At 38.8% G+C, this 21,913-nt stretch overlaps 2 protein-coding genes across 2 annotated transcripts in view; one reads left to right on the top strand and one right to left on the bottom strand.

Annotated features, from left to right (window-relative positions):
• The window catches only part of MYPN (myopalladin), a 46,268-nt gene extending 34,867 nt beyond the window's left edge, over positions 1-11,401 (top strand). Inside the window, exons 12-19 of the mRNA XM_010180516.1 lie at positions 942-1,163; positions 1,696-1,845; positions 2,675-2,754; positions 3,266-3,392; positions 4,871-5,078; positions 5,767-5,932; positions 8,110-8,243; positions 10,783-11,401. Coding sequence (XP_010178818.1) covers positions 942-1,163; positions 1,696-1,845; positions 2,675-2,754; positions 3,266-3,392; positions 4,871-5,078; positions 5,767-5,932; positions 8,110-8,243; positions 10,783-10,952 — 1,257 coding nt within the window. The 3' untranslated portion in view covers positions 10,953-11,401. The remainder of the gene's footprint in view (positions 1-941; positions 1,164-1,695; positions 1,846-2,674; positions 2,755-3,265; positions 3,393-4,870; positions 5,079-5,766; positions 5,933-8,109; positions 8,244-10,782) is intronic.
• Positions 11,402-20,900: 9,499 nt separating this feature from the next.
• On the bottom strand, positions 20,901-21,387 carry ATOH7 (atonal homolog 7 (Drosophila)). Its single transcript, XM_010180514.1, has one exon. It carries the CDS (start codon positions 21,365-21,367, stop codon positions 20,912-20,914), a length of 456 nt encoding a protein of 151 aa, XP_010178816.1. The 5' UTR covers positions 21,368-21,387; the 3' UTR covers positions 20,901-20,911.
• Between the last annotated feature and the right edge of the window lie 526 nt (positions 21,388-21,913).

The following is a 21,913-nucleotide window of genomic DNA, read 5'->3' as shown; positions in this document are numbered from 1 at the left end:
TAATATGTTTTGCTTTCTCAGTTACACCAGCTAGAAATCTGGTCAGTTTTTAACCTGAAGACAAATCACTCTAAAGTATTGTTGCTTCCTAGATTTCTGTTTTGGTAGGTGTAGATAGGTAGGTAGATGATTAAGGGAGTGGAGCATCTCCCTTATGAGGAGCGGCTGAGGGAGCTGGGGCTCTTTAGTTTGCAGAAGAGGAGAATGAGGGGAGACCTCATTCATGGTTATAAATATTTAAAGGGTGAGTGTCACGAGGATGGAGCCAGGCTCTTCTCGGTGACAAACAATGATAGGACAAGGGGTAATGGGCACAAGCTGGAACACAGGAGGTTCCACTTAAATTTGAGAAGAAACTTCTTCTCAGTGAGGGTGACAGAGCCCTGGCCCAGGCTGCCCAGAGAGGTTGTGGAGTCTCCTTCTCTGCAGACATTCAAAACCCGCCTGGACGCCTTCCTGTGCAACCTCATCTGGGTGTTCCTGCTCCGGCAGGGGGATTGGACTGGATGATCTTTTGAGGTCCCTTCCAATCCCTAACGTTCTGTGATTCTGTGATTCTGTGTAGTTTTCCTTGTTTAATTCTGAATGGAAATATATAGCAGTATTAATTTTTGTAATTAGCAAGTGACAAATATGAGTATTTTCACAATCTTTTTTGATCAACAGTGTGCAAGAGTATTGTTTTTTTCATAAAGACTTAGAGGAATCACATTTGGATTTTTAGCTGCCTTTGAAAAAACTGTTTCATTAGTTACATTCTGCAAACTTAGGATGCAGTGAGAAACTGTGTCTGCAGACCAAATTCAGACTGTTTCAATATATCCTAATTTACACAGGCTTATTTTTCACTAATTTTAGAATTAGTCTAGTAGTGCAAGTAACTGCAAATACCATAGAACACGACTCGTCTTGTTCAGAGCCCTGCCCCTCTCACTCTACAGGAATACAGGATTTCAAGCTTTGAGCAGAGGCTGATGAATGAAATAGAATTTCGCCTTGAACGTACCCCAGTGGATGAATCAGACGATGAAATCCAGCATGCGGAAATCCCTTCAGGCAAATACATAGCACCAATCTTCGATAAGAGACTCAAGCATTTCCGGGTAATGGAAGGATCTCCTATCACATTCACGTGCAAAATAGTTGGAATACCTGTTCCCAAGGTAGGTCATTCTCACTGTTAGCGGTAAAGGAATGAAAATCAACTATGTGCTATTTTCTGTACATCCCCTTGGAAAGTCTCACTCCTAAGAATATGGCTCTGTGGAGAGAGGTCTAAAACAAATTATCTCCTTCCCCACTTTCTAAAATAACAGTATCTGCTCCTGAGCATGGATCAGGCCGTGATGTACTGTATGGACTTACTCCAAGAGAAACAGAACTCCATAAACCCCCCAAAAATCTTTCTTTTCTCAGAAAGATGAGAACTCATCTGAGGTAACCAGTAATGTGCCTGTAGCCAAGAAAAGAGGACCTGACAGGCCCAGCTATGTAAAGGAGATACGAAGCTTTCTGAGTTCAATCTGGAATAATTCTATTTCACATTGTAACTGATCTGCAGATTTTATAATACACTAAAACTTTTACTAGCAATTGGTCAACTTCTGTCATATTCTTATCTACAGTTTTTCTAGTCACTTTTCTACCACAGAGCAAGTGTTAAGTCACGGGGGGGGCGGGTTCTGATCACTGCAGGTATACTGGTTCAAGGATGGCAAGCAGATTTCAAAGAAAAACCCGCATTTCAAAATGAACCGAGAAGAAGATGGAACGTGTTCGCTACATATTGAAGCTTCTACTAACGATGATGATGGCAACTACACGATTATGGCTGCAAATCCACAAGTAAGGTGTTTTATTTTCCTCTACAAAAATGGTTGGTTTATCTTTTTCTAATATACGGTAATAGCAACATAGGTTGGGCCACCTAGTCTGGCATCAGACAGTGACTGTATCAAAAATCAGATGCTTTAGAGGATAGGAGAGGAAGCCATGTAATGAAAAATGATGAAACAACTCCCTTATTCTTACACATCCCAGACACAACCATTAAGGACATTTTTTCAGATTAATAACTCCTGTCCTATCTTCTGACCCCTCACATTGCTGATAGGTACCTTTTGAGGTGTGGTGACAAGACATGCATGATATTTCAGGCAGAAAGAACAGAGCAAGAGAAATAAAAAGTTACAGCAAATTTGGAAGTGTCACCAAACAAAATTATCCTTTATCTAGGAGGCAAAGATGTGGATCTGCAAATAGCCACATCCTTTTTCCAGGCAACATTTTCCATTTTTCGTTGGTTTATTTTTTTTTCTGAATTATATTTCAACCCAACTACTTTTCAGTTTCTGTGTGGCTGAATAAACAAGTATGCTAGGTACAAGCAGGGGCAGACACTGCTTAAGCTGGTTTACATGGCACCGCTGCTCAATGCACTACCACAGCCTTGAAGTGTCTGAGAAACACTGCTCTAAACACACAAAGAAACCCCTGCCTCCACTGCACTCCGCTGCACGCTCATAGCATTTGCTTTGAAAAAGTAATATTTACACTACAGTTCAGTTACTCTATAAAAATAAATCCTAATGCATTCTAAATGTTAAATATTTAGATTTTAAAATTGAATGAGCTATTAACCAACTATTAATTCTGTTTCTATTGTGATTTGCAGGGGAGAATCAGTTGTTCAGGCCACCTGATGGTTCAGAGTATCCCTGTCCGGGGGCGAATATCAACAATTCAGCCTCACAGGTAAAAGGGAAGACAAGTCATTCAGACCCTCTTTATGCTTCTTACTGAAGGCATTCGAAATAACTAGCTGCTGTACTTCAATGCACTCTGTATTTCAGTTCTCAACCATAAAATGGAAATAGCAGCAGCAGTCCCCTGCCAACAGGTCACTTCTAGAATGTAACATTTCTGAGGGTCATCTGCAAAAACAAGGAAGTTTAAGCGTAAAGTATTACTTCATTTACCTGTTGTGGTGGAGTTAAAAGCAAGGGATGGCTTAGCAAGATGAAATTCAGACAAAAAAGCAAAAAGAGAAGGACAGCTTGGGAATCCAACCACCCAATATAGTTAATCTGATAATCTTTCTAAATGGAAAATATGCAAGTATTAAATTACAATCAGTCCATTTCTTTCTGCCCTTTTATTTAAGTCAAGCTATCTTCATCTTTTTTTCACAATTTCTTTCTTTTTTTAAGCATTAGGGCAAAAAAGTTTGACTTCCAAACATGTACATGCAATTTTTGTGTTGCAGAACACGACCCCGGGTGCCAGAAGGAGACAAAGAGGCAGTTCAAGAACGCTTTTTCAGGCCATACTTTCTACAGGCTCCAGGTGACATGGTAGCACACGAAGGGCGACTTTGTAGGTTGGATTGTAAGGTATCAACTGTTTCCTCTCTTCATTCTCACTGTCCCTACCTCTGTACAAGTATTGCTAGGTGTTTTCCTGTTCTTTATGGCATGCGTGAACAATTTATGTTAAAGTTTTTATGCTTAATTTTTTAAAATAATTTCTTATTGCCCTTGTCTCTGGACTGATTCAGGGCATTTCTTTTCAACACATGCTATATGGAATGAAGAACATAGAAAATACAGCCTCAGAAATAGAAGGCTCACTTACAAGGTTGTTCAGATTACTAGATACGTTTACTGTGTCCTCTACCAGTCTGGACTCCAGAAGTTCATCTGGGCATGACAGATCCTTCTGCTCCATTATTAGATTCTTGAACATAATCCAGAATAGCAGAAAACCATGAGAAAGAGAGGATTCAGCATGTTGTATTCTGTTCAAACAAATGTTCCCATTGTAGTGGACTGAATTACTGAAAATTAATACCCCTTGAAAATTGGGAACAAAGCCCAGTTCATTTTATGTTTCCCCAGCACACACAGATGCAGAAACATCCCCATTTACAGATTCAAAACTCAACATGAGAGAGTTGTCAGAGGTTAGAGTACGCACAGTGGACATCCTGTTACTGAACAGCTTGACGAAACTCATCTGCTCCAACATATTTTGGTAGTCCCTCTATGTCCCAGTAGCATAGCAAAAGGTGGTGGTGACATTGACCTCTTCCACGTTCCAGAATGTCTCCTACCCTGAAGAAGGTAGAAGCTCTAAGCAGAAATTAGTGCCCTGAAGATGAACAAGATTCATTACTACTTAATTTATGATGTAAAGTTTACTAGGGAGCATGCCAAAGAATTTGGTTATTCTTAGCTCTGCTATCCTGGCAGAGCTTGTGAAGCATTAAAGCATGTCTGATACTGCACAAACCTGGCAGACAGCAGTCCTCGTTCAGGCGAGTTCCACTTCCCTCTGTCTCTGGTTTGTAGAATATTGCTTGGAAAGCAGTATTTTAGCCATGAGTAAGTACTTCTATCTATTGGAGAGATCATTAAGATTATAATACAGTCTAATAATCTTTCTAAAAAATGCTTATTCTAGATTAAGTTTAACAGCTACAAAGAACTGTATCATTCTTCATCAAATTTTACAAAATATAAAGTAATCTGTATTGAACACTCTCTAGAGGTTTGGATCCAAGGTTTTGATTTATATTCAGCACTAAACAAAAAGAAAACCAGTAGATCACTAATAGTCTTTTGTGAACCTGATATATAAACAAGTTTCTTCCTTTCTGACTAAGAAAAATGTAGGCATTTCATGTATTTTTTTTCTCTTGAGATTTTGGAACTAATCAGCAGAAAAACAGAAGATAAATTAAAAAAAATAAATCTTTCCATTCTAGATTCTGGCATCATCCAGATGGTATCTGAAAAAAAGCTTATTATGAATTTGCTAAAATCTATTTGTCAGTCTGACATTTATCTCCAGCTGTTTCACTGTCTGTTAGGTGAGTGGGTTACCAACTCCAGACCTGACGTGGCTTCTGAATGGCAAACCTGTGCTACCAGATGGCACCCACAAGATGCTGGTCAGAGAGACCGGAGTGCACTCTCTACTTATTGATCCTCTCTCACAAAATGATGCTGGAACTTACACTTGCCTTGCCACTAATAAAACAGGACAAAACTCATTTAGTCTGGAGCTCACTGTTGTAGGTAAGAATCACTGAAAAACTAATCTCAATGATTAAGTTACTTGTATGCGCTTTTCCCTACAGACAAGTATAAGTAGATAGCTAATCCACTGATAGTAGGAGAGTTCAACAGCTATAAAACTCATCTGATGGAGGGAAATGGACCTGGTGCTCAGTCGACTGGTACATTCCTGTTACTAATAGAGGGCTGTAAGAATTCCACCTCATCATCACTTCACCTCTCTTGTCTTGGCAAAATGACATTCTGAATTTTCTCCCCAGAAAATGCTTAGGGTTTGAATTCATAATATATGTTGAGGCTTCCTAGACTTCAGTCCCAATCTTATTAGTTTAAAAAAGTTTTTAAAGATAAAAATACAAATCTGAATGCTGTTCTTTAATAAAGACTTACAAGATACGAGATATTGAAATTCATAGATCTGGCATTAATTTCCTGCAATGGTAGTAAGTTTAGACCCTTTAGATATGCATACGTTCTTTTATGAACATCAGTTCTGCCTATTATTTTCTTTATGTTCCCTTTACAGAGGCTCTGGCATGGCATTTCACTTTCCTTCCAATATCCCATTAAAAATTCACAACCTATTTTGATATCACAAGAATAATTTTTGGCTGAGTTCTTCCATACCATTCAGAGTGAAAAAAAGAATAAAACACCTGCTGTTCAATCATTCTTTTTCTTTTTCCAGCAAAGGAAGTAAAAAGACCTCCCATGTTTTTGGAGAAGCTTCAGAACTGCGGTGTTCCTGAAGGATACCCCGTCAGATTAGAGTGCAGAGTTGTGGGAATGCCACCCCCCGTATTTTACTGGAAGAAGGATAATGAGACCATCCCATCCCACAGAGAGAGGATGAGGTACTGTACCATCGTACCCATGCTTGGAGCTTCTTGTGGCCGAATCAATTGTTTCCATGAAAACTTGTATGATAAGTACAGGTGGTGGTGTTCTTAAAACAACTTCTTTCACCCGCATGAAGTTTTAAAAAGCTGGCTTCACTGTGAGGTGAGCACTAGCTACTTCCTTGGTTCAGAATAAAGGCATGGAGCACAATATGCCTCTGCTTCAGAGAGGTGTGACAGACCTTTCAAGCCATAGGCCTGATACAGCAGATGCATCTTCTTATCAAAGATACCATGATAGGGTATTTTAATACATTTTAGCACCTTATTCTCTCTCTAAACTATTTTTTCCTCAGTTTAATTCTAACTATAGATGAATTCAAACTCAGGACAGTTAGAATAGGGTTCTGAATGCCCCAGAGCATGGGATAATAGAGAGTTTAGCATATCAAATACAGAGGCTGATGATAAAATTTTGTCACAAGCATAGGCACAGACTTGATCCATGCTTACAAAATAGGATGTTTGGGTTCAGCTCTTGCATTCAAATGCATTGCCATTTTTCAGGTTTTGCAAATGAAAAGCTCATTAAATTATGTGTCAAGCTGTAAATAACGAGAAATTAATTGCTTTAATTTATTTTTTTAAAAGATTTCTACTTCAGCATAAATCTGATTGATAATATTTTATTTCACTTGGCTCCAACCAACGATTTGATGCAGTCTTTGGATCTCTGAGATCAACTTCAAGAAGTACTACATTTTCACATGCATACCCTGCAGGCTGGCTGTAAGGCAAACTGGCTCCACAGCAGCACCTCTTACACATCACATGCACACCTATCATGAGCGAAAGCTTCCTAAAAAAAATCTTGCAGTGCCCCCATTCACAGACTGCTGTCCCTCTCCAAAAAGCCCACCTGACTCTGACCTTCTATAGCCTGTAGTCTTTCTTCCTCTGCCTCTCAGCAGATGACTCCAGGATTTATTTCAAGTACTGGTACTTTCACAGTGGTTATGGTTATACACATGCAAACACTGTAGTTAATGTAAAATGAACAACTGTCCTAAAATGCATCATTTCCAGTTGTTTCACAGAAGCTTAGAAAATAAGGTTTTGCTTCAGCTCAGCAGAGGCATGAATAAGGGAAACCTCCCACATCTCACAGTGCCAGGTTCTGCACAGATCCACATAAGCAGTAGGCAGCATTGTCCTTGTGGGCTCCTATCTTGCCTCAGTATTATCTTCCTGCCTGAAGCCCAGAGACCTTTTTTGTATCAAAATATGGACATGCAAGAGCTTCTATAGTACTGTGACCACAGCATAAGGCAAATTATGTAGTGCAGGGAGCAAAGAGTGAATGTTCCCTTTTTTATTAGAGCTGTCGGAAGCACAAAATGCCCTCTTCATCTGTGGTTCGATGTTTCAGTTCAGTACATAAGGAAACAAAATCTCAAATTTCTGAACTTCCTGCAACTTCAAGTATTTTGATGTGCTCATCTCCCTCCCTTCCTTCCCCTTAAGGGAAACACTAGGGTTGATAAAAAGGAGCAGCTACAGCCTAGAAGGCAGCAGAGCCTTAGTTCTCTGGTATCCTACTGAACAGTTTTTCCTGGAAGTGGCAGCCAGAAAGTCTTGGATCACTGAAAAGCGAAGAGGAGGGAATAATGAAGCAGGTTTCTTTTAGAGTGTTGGCCAAATTAATCTTTAATATTTTGCTACTCAGGCATTTTCTCATGGAAAAGGGTGCTACAGGAAAGTTTCTGACTTGCTCTGGTTGCTGTTGTGAAAAACATCACAACTTTGTGCAAATGTTCGTAGTATTTTGTTAAGTTATTCTTCAGGCTTCTGAACTAGGAAAAAATACAATATGGCCACGCAGCAGCTTTGCATGAGTTTAGTTCATTGGAATTCAATAAACAATTCCAGTATTAACACATACAAAGCAACAATTCAGTTCACACTGTCACACCATGGATTTGCACAGCTGAGAGGAGCAAGAACAGATTTCAGCTACTCTGATTATTGACTGAGGCCATGCTGAAAGCAGGTCTATTGCCTACAAATGTCTTGGGCTTCTACCTCTTCGAGAAGTTACAACTTATCTATTTCATATTTAATGTGCATATTGTAAAATCTCAAAGTTGATATCCTATTGAGAAATACTAATTCCAAAATACTTGTTTTCCCAGCATGCATCAAGATACAACAGGGTATGTCTGCCTCCTGATTCAGCCTGCCAGGAAAGCAGATGCTGGCTGGTACACCTTGTCTGCAAAAAATGAAGCTGGTATTGTCTCTTGCACTGCTAGACTGGACATATACGGTAGGTATTGGCTAGTAAATAAAACAAATCAGAATGTATTTTCTTTGAGTGGTCCCAGCCTCCACCTAGTTCTTAGTCTCTACATACATGATTTTGACATGGTTTAGACATTAGTGTCACAGCATGGCCACAGCTTAATATGGCTACCAGGAAGAGGCCAAATTAGCCCTCCTGCATCAGTTTAAGTGCAAGTAAAGATAAAAAGCAGAGGAGTTTTGCACAGTATTCTCTACTCCCATTTTCCACCTTCCAAATTCCCATGACAGATAAGCACACAATAAACACGTATTCATGTTGAACCTTAACTCTGTTCCTATTGACACATGCCTGTGCTACAGCCTTGACCTGAGATGGAACAATAAATTGCACACAAGAAAGTAGACCTCTTCTTCTATGGAGCATGTATGATGCAAACTATGCCTAATTAATGAAGCCTAGTTTTCATCTAATATGTTTGTCTAGGACTCAGAAGGCCTCAGCCCTCTTCAAGAACTACAGCACATCATTTAATTGTTCTGTATCTATGCAACATGTAATAGTTAAGACAAGAGACTACTTTGATCATTTAAGCAGCATAACAAACCAGAAAGCACATTCCACAAACTATTAGATTATAGCAGTAACCTCAAAGGAAGAAAAAAAACCCCACGTTTTCAACTTTGTATTTCTTATTTCAACAAACAAACAAGCAAGCAAAAACAACAACAAAGACCCACAAACAAAACCAACCAGACAAAACCCACTCAGTTCTCAGCGATAACCCCAAGTCACCAGTGCATCTCCGTCAGTGTTCTGCCACCTTGTGGTGACACAGACAACGGTAACGTCATGTTCAGGGAGTGCTGGAGAGCGTCTGATTCAAAAAAGGTCACACAGAATGAAAAATAATTCCTTAGGTATCTAAAAGCTGCATGAGGTAAATTAAATTTTCATATAAAGGATTCAAGGTACAAACAGGAAGAAGACAGAAAGTAAGAAATGGTTCCTGATTCCAACCCTATTTTTTGAAAATTCTGCAAGTCTTACACAGCCAAGGGAGTGTCAGAAATAATTTTGGGGGATTGAAAGTGTGGTCTGATATTCGCAATTTCATGTGCAATGAAAAAGTACAGTAAATAATGAGTGTATTGTTCAAATAGAAACAAATTGCGACCTGCAAGACAAAAGGAGGCTCTTCTTCAAATGTTTCCAGATAGACAAGGTCAAAATTCAGCATGGGAAGCTAAAGACATTGCCTATCAATGCTTAACATGTAGATTGTAGGTCTCCCACACTAAGCTATTCTCACAGTATTGTAGCCTGAACTTCCACAAGGATGGTGAGGGCTCTGGAGAACAAGCCTGATGAGGAGCGGCTGAGGGAACTGGGCTTGTTTAGCCTGGAGAAGAGAAGGCTGAGGGGAGACCTCAGCACCACCTACAACTGCCTCAAGGGAGCTTGTAGAGAGGTGGGTGCTGGTCTCTTCTCCCAGATGATGGGGGATAGAACAAGGGGAAACGGCACCAAGCTGTGCCAAGGGAGGTTCAGGTTAGAGATAAGGAGGAAGTTCTGTACTGAGAGGGTCGTCAGAAGCTGGACCAGGCTGCCCAGGGAGGTGGTGGAGTCACCATCCCTGGATGTGTTTAAAGAGCGGGTAGATGAGGTACTTAAGGATGTGGTTTAGTGGGTAGACAGGAGCGGTTGGACATGATGATCTCAGAGGGCTTTTCCGACCGAGCGATTCTGTGATTCTCTGATTCTGTGATTTTACTTGCTGACAGATATGTTTGTCCAGTTTGGGGGCAGACCTGGAGGTTTTGTATAGGTAAATACCAGCAAAGATAGTAACAATTACCCATTTCTGAAGTGTTTTAAGAATGACAACTGTTAAATATTATCTAATAGCTAAATATTCTTACAAAATGTAACGGCATTTGTTCATACGGGAACACGTTGAATGTTACTTTAAAATTACTGAACATGTGTCTTTGGTTTAAATTTCTTTCAGTATGTTTAAAAAAATTAGGAAATGTTACTAGTTGTAAGCAGTAATGGGAAACAGAAATTGTAGTAACTTCTTTTAAAAAATCCCTATATTATTACTTTGAAATTAAATACTACCCAAAAAAAAAAGTCAGGAAGAAAAGTCCCCCAGAGGACAGAGCAGTACATAACAATGTACATAACAATGTGGAGCCACGTCCAGCTTGTTCATCTCTGTTCATGCTATGATATGTTTCTAGTTTCAATCCCAAGAGCTTTGGAGAAGGCTCCAAAGATTAAATGGATAAATTTCAGACCTCGTGAAATCCATGTAAACATTGCCATTGAATAGAACAGAGGTGGAATTCCATCTATAGACATCACTATAAAATACTCAACGTATAAACTACATAAATGACAATATTTGAAGGAACAGACCCTAAACCAGGGAGCAACAATGCTGTGCTCTCTTCAAGGATGCTGGAAGCAACTTTTCAGCTGTGTGCATTGATTTCTGTTGTTTCACTGCTGCCTTCATTTGCAGTTTACACAGTCCATTCTGTTTCTGTTGCTTCAGCTCAGTGGCACCGTCAAATTCCACAACCAATAAAGCTTCGACCTGCTGGCAGCCGGTACGCAAACCTTACTGGTCAAGGACTCGACATTTTTCCTGCTTTCCCAACTACTGAAAACCCTATGCTGTTTTCATCCCCAACCCAAAAGGTGGTGGAAAGTGAAGAACTTTGAAAAACAAGCAAACAACTGTTCCAGTTACACCTGCAGAGATTTAAAACTGTGAAAAAGAAAAAGAAAAAGGAAAAAAAAAAAGAGGTACAAGTCAAGATCCTCAAGGTTTACAAGCAACTTGTTTGTAATTAAGTGTACTGCTGCTGCAAATGTTGCAAGTAACATATCATACAAGACTTTTGCATATTATTTTGCTGCAAGATTACTGTGGTATGGAGTGTTGTGCAATAAATGCAGTACTGTGTAGTTTGCTAAGAATTACATAGTAAACATAGTTTTCAGCACTTAAAAGCCAATACCACTTGTACTGCTTGAACTAGAGCTACTGTACTGTAGCAAGCCATGTTAAGGGTTTCTGATGTTTAGCTGGAATACTCTCAGTGAGAACACTGACATTACAGGAACAGCAATCCTGAGTGAGGGTAAACAACATGACTTTGAATGTAATTCTAAAAAAAACATGCCAGGTAATCAAGAAGCACAAGTTAAAGGAAAAAGATGTAACTCATTTTTGTATATTATTATGCCAGATAACCTTAGAATTTTTGAACTCAAGACTAGATAAATATAGTGTTTCATGCAGGTACACTGTACGCCCTATATATTTATATTTGTGTGTGTGTATACTCCATGAACTGTGTACTTGTGGTGTAAGGATTCATAAAGTAAGGTACAGGGCATGTGCGTAGGACGCTAACAGGAAATCAAAATTCCAGTTGTCTGAAGCACGTTCTCTAGAGCCTGTAGCGGAAACTCTTTTCCAGATGTGCTGCGTATGTTTTTTTCTTTACAATGAGAGTGATTTTCTGCCTTTAAACACAGATGTTATCAAGCTTGTAACCTCACCATTTAAAAATATCAGTCTCTTCTTCCTAATTTACAATGTAACTAAAAGAAAGTGCTTCTACCATCTAGCTTATTTTTTAACTAATTGAAAAGGAATTATGATCTGGTGGAATTTAAATTTTCACCATCATTTAGGAAGTAATTACAAGTGTGGTGTCTACTATAAAGACAGAAAATTCTGTTAATATACAGAAGTTATGAAGTTAAGTAACAGGTGCAAAGACCTAAAAAATCTCTGTAACGAACACCAGTAATAATTAAGGCAATTTAATGAAAGTGCAACAGAAGGTGTTATGTGACAACCCTCAATGATTGATTTAAACATATTTAGCATCTATACAGTTTTATTAATACCTCCCAGCACTTAAAATCTCTGAATATCTAAGGTGATTTCCCTGCACCTTTAAATTATTGTCCCTCTTCTTCAGACGCTGTTTTCAAGAAGTTCTTACTGCTTTCAACAGGGCTGAAGAATGCAACAAAATCCTGATGAAAGTCACAGAGATAAGAAGAAAAAATAACATACTCATTTTAGGCCTTGTTTGGATTTTTTGAAAGTTAAAAATGTAACTGAAAAGAATTACGTACGCAAAGAAAACAATGAGGAGTTATCTTAAGAGCAAAAGAGCAGAGACTATATCCAGTATTCATGGATATATAAATATACAGTATAGATGCATATAGCCAGAGACTGAGAAAGAGAAGGCCTTTCATTGGGTTTCCTCCAAATACAGCTTATGTTGTCTCTAACTGCTGGTTCCCCAGGGGTTTAGAGGAAGTGAATTTCTTGTATTGTTCCACTTCCCACCTGAGTGAAGACCTTAAAACAAAACCATCATTACAACTTTCATGCTTTTGTTAGAAACCTAAAGGGATTAACCCCAGACTGAACAGGCTAGGAAGATAAAATACATTCTTATCCTGAGAGACAAAAGAAGGTGCAGGTATTTCAGTGGGCCAGCAGAAATACCAGTTGTTGCCCACGTTGTACCTCCTCCCTGCCAAACAAAATAAAACTAATGGCTATTAAAAGTGATGCATTGATTCAAGTGAGTTCAGTTATGAGGTGCCCAATTTAAGATACATTGTGGGTTTGATTTTCCAGGATAGAGAATCTACTGCTCCTCTTACCTTCACTTGTTCGCAGGGTGGCTTAGGGATTCCACAACCAAACCTAGACTGAGTCAGAGTTGGGCAACCCAAAACGTAACGTTTCCTATATTAGTAACTACTCTTGCGATAACAGTCCAAGGAAAGTTACTGGATTTTGCTTACTTAATCCAGTGGCGCTAGGAAGTGGGAAGAGAGGAAATTAAGACACAAAAGATCAAATTCTACTCCCATCTGAAGACCTGGTGTTCCCACTGTTTCATGCTAGAAAGGAAGAGTTGATTTTGATTCAAAGTGTTCCAAGTCGTATAACAACCATCTTTATAGCTACCCCAGCCCTAATCGAGCAATTGTCTGCTTAGAACTCCTCTGCAGCCCCCTTGCCTGGCTTTGAGTCAAGGGTTGGACCAGGTGACCTCCTGAGGTTCTTTCCTACAGGATCACCTAGAATCACCTAGAGGTGACCTAAATCACTCTATACTTCCTAAATTATTTTACTTTCCACTGTCTGTCTGAATACTCCGTGTGGATTAAGTTGCCTGTTGACTGAGTAGAAACTAAGAACTGGAGCAAGGACAAACTTGTCTCTTTGGGCTGGGATATATCCTATTAGGCAATTCTAACTACAAGAGTGATCACTTTAACCAGAGTTCTTCACATAGCTTAGAAAATAGCAATAGTAGTACTTACTATGAGCAAATATCTGGTTACCAGTGCTGGAATCATACTTGTTAATATTACTGACAGTAGTAGTGGTTCTCACATTTTACAACATCAGACAACACACCCAAAAACTCAGTCCAAATTAAAACACAAAGTGCACAGAGAAAATACGTGAAACCTACCTCTTCAACCTTTTCTCCGTGATATCAGTGGAATGTCTCCAAACTTGTATCGTTACAACCTGAACTGACAAGCTGAGGATTAAGTGGTACAATGCTTTTCAAATGGACATTTAGTACTTTGGAAGTGGGAGGAGAAGGCTTCTGTAAGCACAGAGACAACACTGAGTTGTCACAGAACATGTGATGCTGTTCGAGTTCATATCCTGTGAGGGATGGCACTATCTACTCACACTGCATTAAGATGCACAAGAGAGCATGCAACTGTGCTGCCTTCCTGAGCAGCCTGGCTGTTCATTGTTTTTGCCTAATCGAATAACCGATTACACTTCACACCACCACGGTATTTCATTCTCTTATTCAGGACAAGCTACTGCAACCAAAAAAAAAATAAAAATCAATGTTAGAACTTCCAGTGCTAGCTATTATCTTCCAAAAGTCCACTGAATCACCACAATCTGGAGCCTAACACTGTATCAGTGAGCAACAGAAATGCTCAGTTTTGTAACCTCTCAGTGTTTTCAGATTCAGAATCTTGTAGCTTTATTTAGTGTCCTGTTTCCTTCTAGTCTGGGTTTTGTATACAGTCAAACAGAGGCACCCCATATTTCAAAGCAGCACAGAAATGACAACTTTTGAATTGCAATTCTAGAAAGCAAAAATATTATTTTCCTTTAAAGTTTCAGTCCAGCTTGGTGCAAACCCAGTCCTCAGCACCATCACATGGCATAGCACACTCACATTGATATCACTGAACTTGCCTTCAAACAGCTGGATTGAGTTCCTTTGCAACCGTGCAGAAGGTGGAGCATACCTTCTGAATGCCTCATGCCTGCCAACATGAGGAGATGAGAGCACACACTTCAGACACGAAAAGCCAAGTCTGCAGTCTTTATCCTAACATGTAAACAACTGCCAATTTCAACTGTTACAGTAACCATAGGAACTTCAAAGCAGCAAATCTGGAATAAGAATTCCTTTAAGAACGATGTTCTTAATGTTACTGGTTTTAAAAGCATTAGTTTCTAGAAAAAAGTCTTCACACAAAACAATTAGTGAGACCTAAAGATAGATATTAACTGTTAAATACCGGAGAAGTGACTCATTGTTAATTGCCTTACTATTTCTAATACAAAGATGTTCACTTTGAGCCTTAACATTCTATTTTATTTTTTTTCCTGATTAAAGTTGATATTTTAAAATTTTTGATCCAAAGTCATTCTCACTGTGAAGAAAAACGTTCATGTCAGTTTTAAAGTGTATTTTAAGTGCATATGAAAGGAAAAGACAAACACCTGTCTGTTTGGTAACGTATTTCCCTTCATCTCACCTAAACGTAAAGAAATGCTTCAGAGTTGCAGACAGGAATATGCCCTTCACGTGTTCAAGTAACTGTGAAAGTGTGCAACAAGACCAGAAGCTCCCTCAGAACTTTGCTGTGACAGCTGATTAATGGAATCAGACCTTACATTAATTAGAAGAAAATCATAAAATACTGTCAAGATATGTACTGGCCATGCTTCTAGCAGGTAGTTGTGGAATACAGTTGTTGTTGCTCTTTAAAACAAATCTTACTATCAGTTTGCTTTGCTTTTAAATCATGCCTTCTTTTCTGATAACCTCAGCCCCTTCATCAACGTTTGAAAGAACAAGTTGTCTCAGGAGTACCAGAGCAGAAGCCAACAACCCTTCAGGGCAATTTGCATGTTTTAAAGGTCAATAGATTTGCCAAATTCTCAGTATCTTGGAGAATTAGTCTCCAAAGCCTATGCTTGAGTGTATACTTCTACCTGTCATAGCTGAACTCCATCGTGTCTCAAAAATTCATGACAAATCTGTCTTCTACATTGGTCGCCTTGCCCTCACACCCCCCTGGAGTACCTGTTTACTGGGACTAGACCAACGCTCCTAAAAGTATCTCTATGTAGCAGGGCACTGGAGACCTCTTACAGAGCACTTATTGTTTCAACCCTTAGTTGTGCATCCAGCACTTGAACAAGTGAAATTTGAATGAGGGCCAAGCAAACACACAAACCACACTGAATTTCATTCTTCCCTATACATGTCTTCAACTTAGCATATTCTTTATGTAAGGGTCCATTAGTAGACTTTGAAATTAATTTTAAATGTGCAGCAGATAAAACCCCAACATTTGAAGGAACCTGGATGTTATAGCTTGGCTACAGAAGAGAACAGGGGGGGCAAAAAAGGATGCACCCCATTACGTTTGCTAGTGCTGATTTTGCTTTCCCATGTAACCACATTTCTCCATTCCTGCCTGGCTTGATTTCCACGTACTTCTGTGCCTGCTAGGTCAGAGTCAATGTTCTTAAGAACCATTTCGCTCAGCTGCAGCTCCAGGAGCTAAAGCAGCTCCTACACATTTTATGATATCTTCTGAGCAACACAAGTTGCTTTTATCAACGCCTTTATACTTCAAGTCCACTATGAAGAAACATTTATTGCATAATACAAAGAAATCTTGGGCCATACATGCTGTGAATTCAAGTGGAGTTCTCAATTTATATCAGTGGGGAATTCTGTTCAGAAACTGCCCATCCTTTAGGATCACAGAATCTGTTACCAGCAGGCAACAGAGTTTTGTAAGAAATGGAAAAATACTGAAGACATTCTGAAATTTGGAAAAAAAACCCCTCAAACTACTATACACACCAGGCTGCAGGAAGCAATTCAAAAATGAACTTCTTATTCCTTGGAGTTACATATGCAGACATTTAAAGCAAATTCTGTATAAGATATATTTTGCATGCATACCAGGTGAAATAAATGTTTGTTACAAGATATCTGTGTAGAGGAAACACTGGACTGCTTCTTCAATTAATAAACATGTCTTCATTCTCAATGTATTTGTCTTTTCCCTGGATATTTTGTAGAGACAGAACAGCTGAACATATTTAGAGTAAAAAGAAGCTGTTCTGTAAATCCTTATTGAATTTTAAAAATCTAGATAAATTTCACTCCCGAATTACAGAAAACTGTGTCTATATTGCTTAGGTCAAATAGCTGGAAACCTAAGTGCAAAGGCATCCATCTTAAGATAAAAGCTTATCTTGGAAAATCAAAAATTTGACTGGAAATTGTATTTTTTTAAATTTGTGCCTCGTGAATCACATCACAGCAGGGACTTCCATAAAGATTTCACCAAAGAAGTTCTTCTTAACAAGGTATAGGAAACTTAGCTAAATACTAAAGAAATCTAAAGGTACTCATGCTTCCCCACATGAAGATTGTAATGCCACTGACTTCACAAGACTATAACTAAGATTAGCAACATTTTTAATTTTCAGAATTTGTACTGTAGCGCCATTTAGGGACTTCAGTCGAGAACTCAGCTTTGGCCCCTATTGGTACATAGTGCAGGATGGACTGTCCCCTAAATACAGAATCACAGAATGGGAGGGGTTGGAAGGGACCTCTGAGGATTACCCAGTCCAAGCCCCCTGTTAGAGCAGGATCACCTCGAGAAGATCACACAGGAAGGCGTCCAGGCAGGTTTTGGAAAATAGAAGCCTGAAAAACTGGAATGAATTAAAGTTGCAAGACATGCTAATAGATAGCCACTGATGACCTCAAAAATTAAGACAGGAAGGAACCACTGAATTGTCATTACTAACATACATTTTGGGAATGTGCTACCCTAGTTCCACTTTCAGCTACTGAAAAGTCACTGCAGTTAAAAATGTCACTCCAGTTGAGAGTTCAAAAATAACTCTGGTCACCTCGTCAAAACAGGCTGGTATGACTGAAAGAATCACAGAAGCAGAGTATCTATAGCTGCTTCAAACAGAAACCCCTGCAGTCTGAACCTTTCAGAAGAACAAAGGTTAATTTCCCACAAATAGTTCATTAGAATTTCAAATTGAATTTCAACAGTGAAACACATATGTGTGTAGCATGCGACAAATATTTAATGAAGCAAGCATTTCTCATCCTTGATGTTTTCACAGCAATGAGGTTCTAGAATTACAACATATTGATGCTACAAATAGAAGTATTTCAGGTCTGGACTGCTGTTCCAAGGGAAGAAAAATTACAAGCAGACAAAACTCAGTCACTAAGAACACACCAAGCTCTGAGCTTCTAAGCTCTAGCTTCATTTGGAGGCTCACTGGAAACAATAATTATTTAAGGGGAGGCAGCTTCAAATGCCCACACCAGTAAAGTCCAGTACAGAATTACGGTCACAGCCTTCATCTGACAAGTGTCAAGCAGCCAGTGGGGAACAAATATTTGGGGAGCAATAATCAAACCCAAGTTAAGTGATCAAGTTTACATTCACAAAGTATCACTAAAGTATTTGTAAAGGAAAGCCATGAAGAAAAACCAATGAATTCCCAATAGTTGTTGAGTCGAGAAGTCCAAACCAGCATAGATAATATCTGCTTTTCAGACTGCCTTCAGAAAGAGTTTTTAATTATCAAACTCTCCCCTTGTTCACTCCTCAAAAGCTTTGACAGATCATCAATAGCCAGACAGCTGTCTACACACTACAAAGAACTCACTCTGCTGTCTCCAGTGCTATATTAAATTGGAAATCCCAGCTTCCAGCTCAACACTGCACCCTCCCAAGAAACAAAAATACTATGGCATTATATAAAATCACAATGTTTCAACTAGTAATATTACCAAATATTATCAGAAAAAGAGATCAATAACACATTCACCTCCCACTAGCACAATCGATTCTAAGAGAATGGGGGTTATAATCTCATCATATTGTTCATCAGCAGATTGATGCAATGACCTGGTTTACAATGTGTTCACAAGCTACCTACTGCACTAAACTGTTTTTTAGGACTTCAGTTTCAATTTTTGATGACTTTTGGTAACATGACCACAGATGTTTTGTTTTGTTTTGTTTGTTCCCCTCTATGTGATCTTACGATCATTTAATCATTTACTGCATACTAATCCATTCTTTTTATAATTATATCTATCATCATATACAGTAGACAGTGAACTGCAATGCTAGATGGAAGAAATAAAATTGGAAGAGAAATGGATGTTAAGTACTTTCACATAAATTATATAAACTGCAATGTCATGTCCCACAAAATCAAATTGTATGCAGTAGTGCAGGAACATATCAGCACTGTTCTTGCACACTAGTCTGGCATTTTTATTTTTGTATTGTATTACCCACCCCACCTAAGGCTGAGAAGGCCATCTTTCACTAAGCCAAGTTTTACACATCATATAACTGCACAATTTATTTGCATCATATTAACATTTCAGGATGGAAAACCCACTAGCAACTGAGATGTCGTCTGCCTAAAGTTTACAGCTAATGAATTAGTGTAAGATGACACATTTAATTATTTAAGGATTGTATTGATCGTTATTAAATACATAATCGTGTCACTTAATGATGAGTAATATTCAAACAGTATTAACTTGGCTATATGATGGAAAACAATTAATTCTATTCTCTCTATATAAACTTCTGCAAAGAAATCGGTGAGTAACATGACTTTGTATTCCCTGCACTTGACTGCAGGACAGTGACCAAGGGCAAAACCCCAGTAAGGGGAAGGCAGACAGTAAGGTCAGGTCTCTGTATGTAACTGCTCCTGCAGCAGAGTCTCTCTCCTCCAAAACAGGGCTTAGTTCCTATTGATGCTTTTGTTTTTCACTAAAAGCTGCTTAACTGTTGAAAATAACTCCTATCAAAGCTACTCGTTTGTCATTTGGGAGAATTCTAAAATATAAGATATGGCAGCAGCCAGCAGGGAACCTGCCAGCCTTCCCTGCTGGAAACTCCCCAACAGCTGTTGTGGGACAGCAGCTCCTTTCCCCTTCTCCCTCATGGCTAACACTCGCAAGGGCTTGTTTCTGGAAACAAGCACCCTTCAGCTTCATAGTCTGCTGCCATCACAACGGCCATCAGCAGTCAAACTTTTGCAGACTACATCCTGCTACAAACACATCTGCCTCTCCAGCTGTCCCGCTCCCACTCATTTTTCAGCCTTCCCAACCTCTTTTCCACTTCTGCCTTTTCCACCCAGATCCCTGTATCCTGCACAAGCAAAAGAAGCAAACAACAAAAGGCAATTCAGGGGATCACCAAGGCTGAAACGAACTCAACTGTTTTGCAGAAATACTCTATAACTCTTTACCAAACTCTTATCTTTAAGGCTGTTTTTTGGAGAGTACATAAAGCACTCTTCTTACTCTAACTTGGGAGCAAGCATTATTCACTAGTCGATTCTTCTGCATATTAAACTGTGATGGAAGTAGTGTAACATTTGGGGTGGGAAAGCCACTAGTAAGTAATTCCTGGTGTAGGAATTTCACAATAGTTGGTGAGGACATACCATAGAAAGCGCTTTATTTATTATTTACAAAATCTGTTATTGTTTCCAGATAACATAAAATTAAAAATAAAATCCAAACACTTAAAGTCTACAAAAATCTAGAAGTTTAGATTATTTTCATGTGAGCATTCTCATTTATGGTATATAATCACATGTGCTCTTATAGCTATTGAAAATAAACACATTCCTTCCATGAGTTGAAACTAGCTCTGTTTCGAGCATACAAGAGATGCCATAAATTGGATTAAAGCAAACCTACACAACCTTGGAACCCACACATCAAACTTACAAAGTTTACGAAAGTTAGTTCTCTGAGGACTAGAACTCCAACACGTCACAAAACTTTTTCCATGGGAGCCATTTATGTAAAAACAAACAAACAAACAAAAATAACTTTAAAGCTGACATAAAAATAAAAACATGGAATGAAGTTCATTTCTGTTGTTATTGCATTCAGTTACACCATGGGTCGGTTTGGCCCACGATCTGTAGAAAATACTGTCATGATTCATCACAGTAAAACACAGACAAACAAACAAATGCATACTTAATGAAAGAATCAAATCGACTAGATGAACTGGGAAGCAATTGTCAGAAAGATTTCAGATTAAAGGAATGCTTTCCACCAGCATTAAATAAACTCAATCCTCTTAAATGCATATTGATTTAAAGTTCTCAAGGCAAATTTGTTTTGTCAAATTAGCATAAGATGCAAACAAGAACGAGCTATTATAATGCCAATATTACCTTATTCAAGCAGATTAACTCTTGCTAATTATTAAATTACACATCTGGCTTGCTGCATATTCTTAGTTCATAAAAAGTTCTAATTAGCTATTTGAAAATGTTCGGGGTGGTAGCTGAATATTCGCTGTGCGTAAGGATCACTGTCCGTTGCCATTTTTTGTCCCGTGTAATGTTGGTAGCTCTCCGGATGAAAGTGCTCACAGTGAAGGCTAATCCATTCTCTTTCAGTACTGTATCTTTCTGCTTCGGCAAGTATTCTAGTGAGAGCCATGATATAACTCAAAGCCATCTGAAGGGTCTCATACTTGGACAGCTTCTTATCTTGACCCCACTGTGGAACCACCTTTCTCAGGCGGTCGAAGGCTGTGTTCAGTCCTTGCATCCGTCGTCTCTCCCTGGCATTGGCAGCCAGTCTTCTCTTCGCAGCGTTCTCCATCCTTTCCGAACTGTACTTCACAACACAGCCTGGTCCACTTCTGCACTGGATGTCTAATTCTACACCTGAATCCATATGATTGGGTTTACAGGTTTTCATATTCGATGCAGCTTCAGTTGCACACAAAGATTACTTTTGAAAAATTATCTGTCTAAAAAGTGGTAGAGAAAGCACTCATGTGAGTAGCCTGTGTGCCTCTTGAGTCTGTTTCCAGATATCAACAATGGGTTATTTTTCTTAGCATCTAAAAAACAAATAAATAAATAAAAAAAAGGTCTTCTGGTTCTTCTGGAAATGTCTGAAAATTGCTTCCTATTGTTTGAAGAAAGAAGAGTTTTTAATGTCCTATGCTTTCATTCCTTTAATTTCTTTAAACCCAAAGAGAGAGAAAACAATGAAATCTCCATTCTCAAAATGTATGTTACTGAAGAAAACGGTCCATTTAATCCAAAAAGGATCTTAATGGATTAAGAACACAGCAATTCCAAACGACCATTTCAGATGAAAGAAGTTCTGATTCAGTTTAGGAGAGTATTTTGAAGTAATGAACTGTTGCGATCCGAAGACACAACTTCGTAACAGCAATCTCTCCTTTCTTGACTCCTGCCGGTGAGCAATGATCGTGTCTTGCGGACAAGATGAGGT

Source organism: Mesitornis unicolor, unplaced genomic scaffold (genome assembly GCF_000695765.1).
Source record: "Mesitornis unicolor isolate BGI_N332 unplaced genomic scaffold, ASM69576v1 scaffold17493, whole genome shotgun sequence".
Lineage (NCBI taxonomy): Eukaryota > Metazoa > Chordata > Aves > Mesitornithiformes > Mesitornithidae > Mesitornis > Mesitornis unicolor.
Note: the sequence above shows the minus strand (reverse complement) of the source record. Positions and strands in the feature narration are given on the sequence as shown.

What these genes read in the sequence shown, in the direction of transcription:
- ATOH7 (XM_010180514.1), bottom strand. Translation starts at nt 21,367, where the DNA reads ATGAAAACCTGTAAACCCAATCATATGGATTCAGGTGTAGAATTAGAC.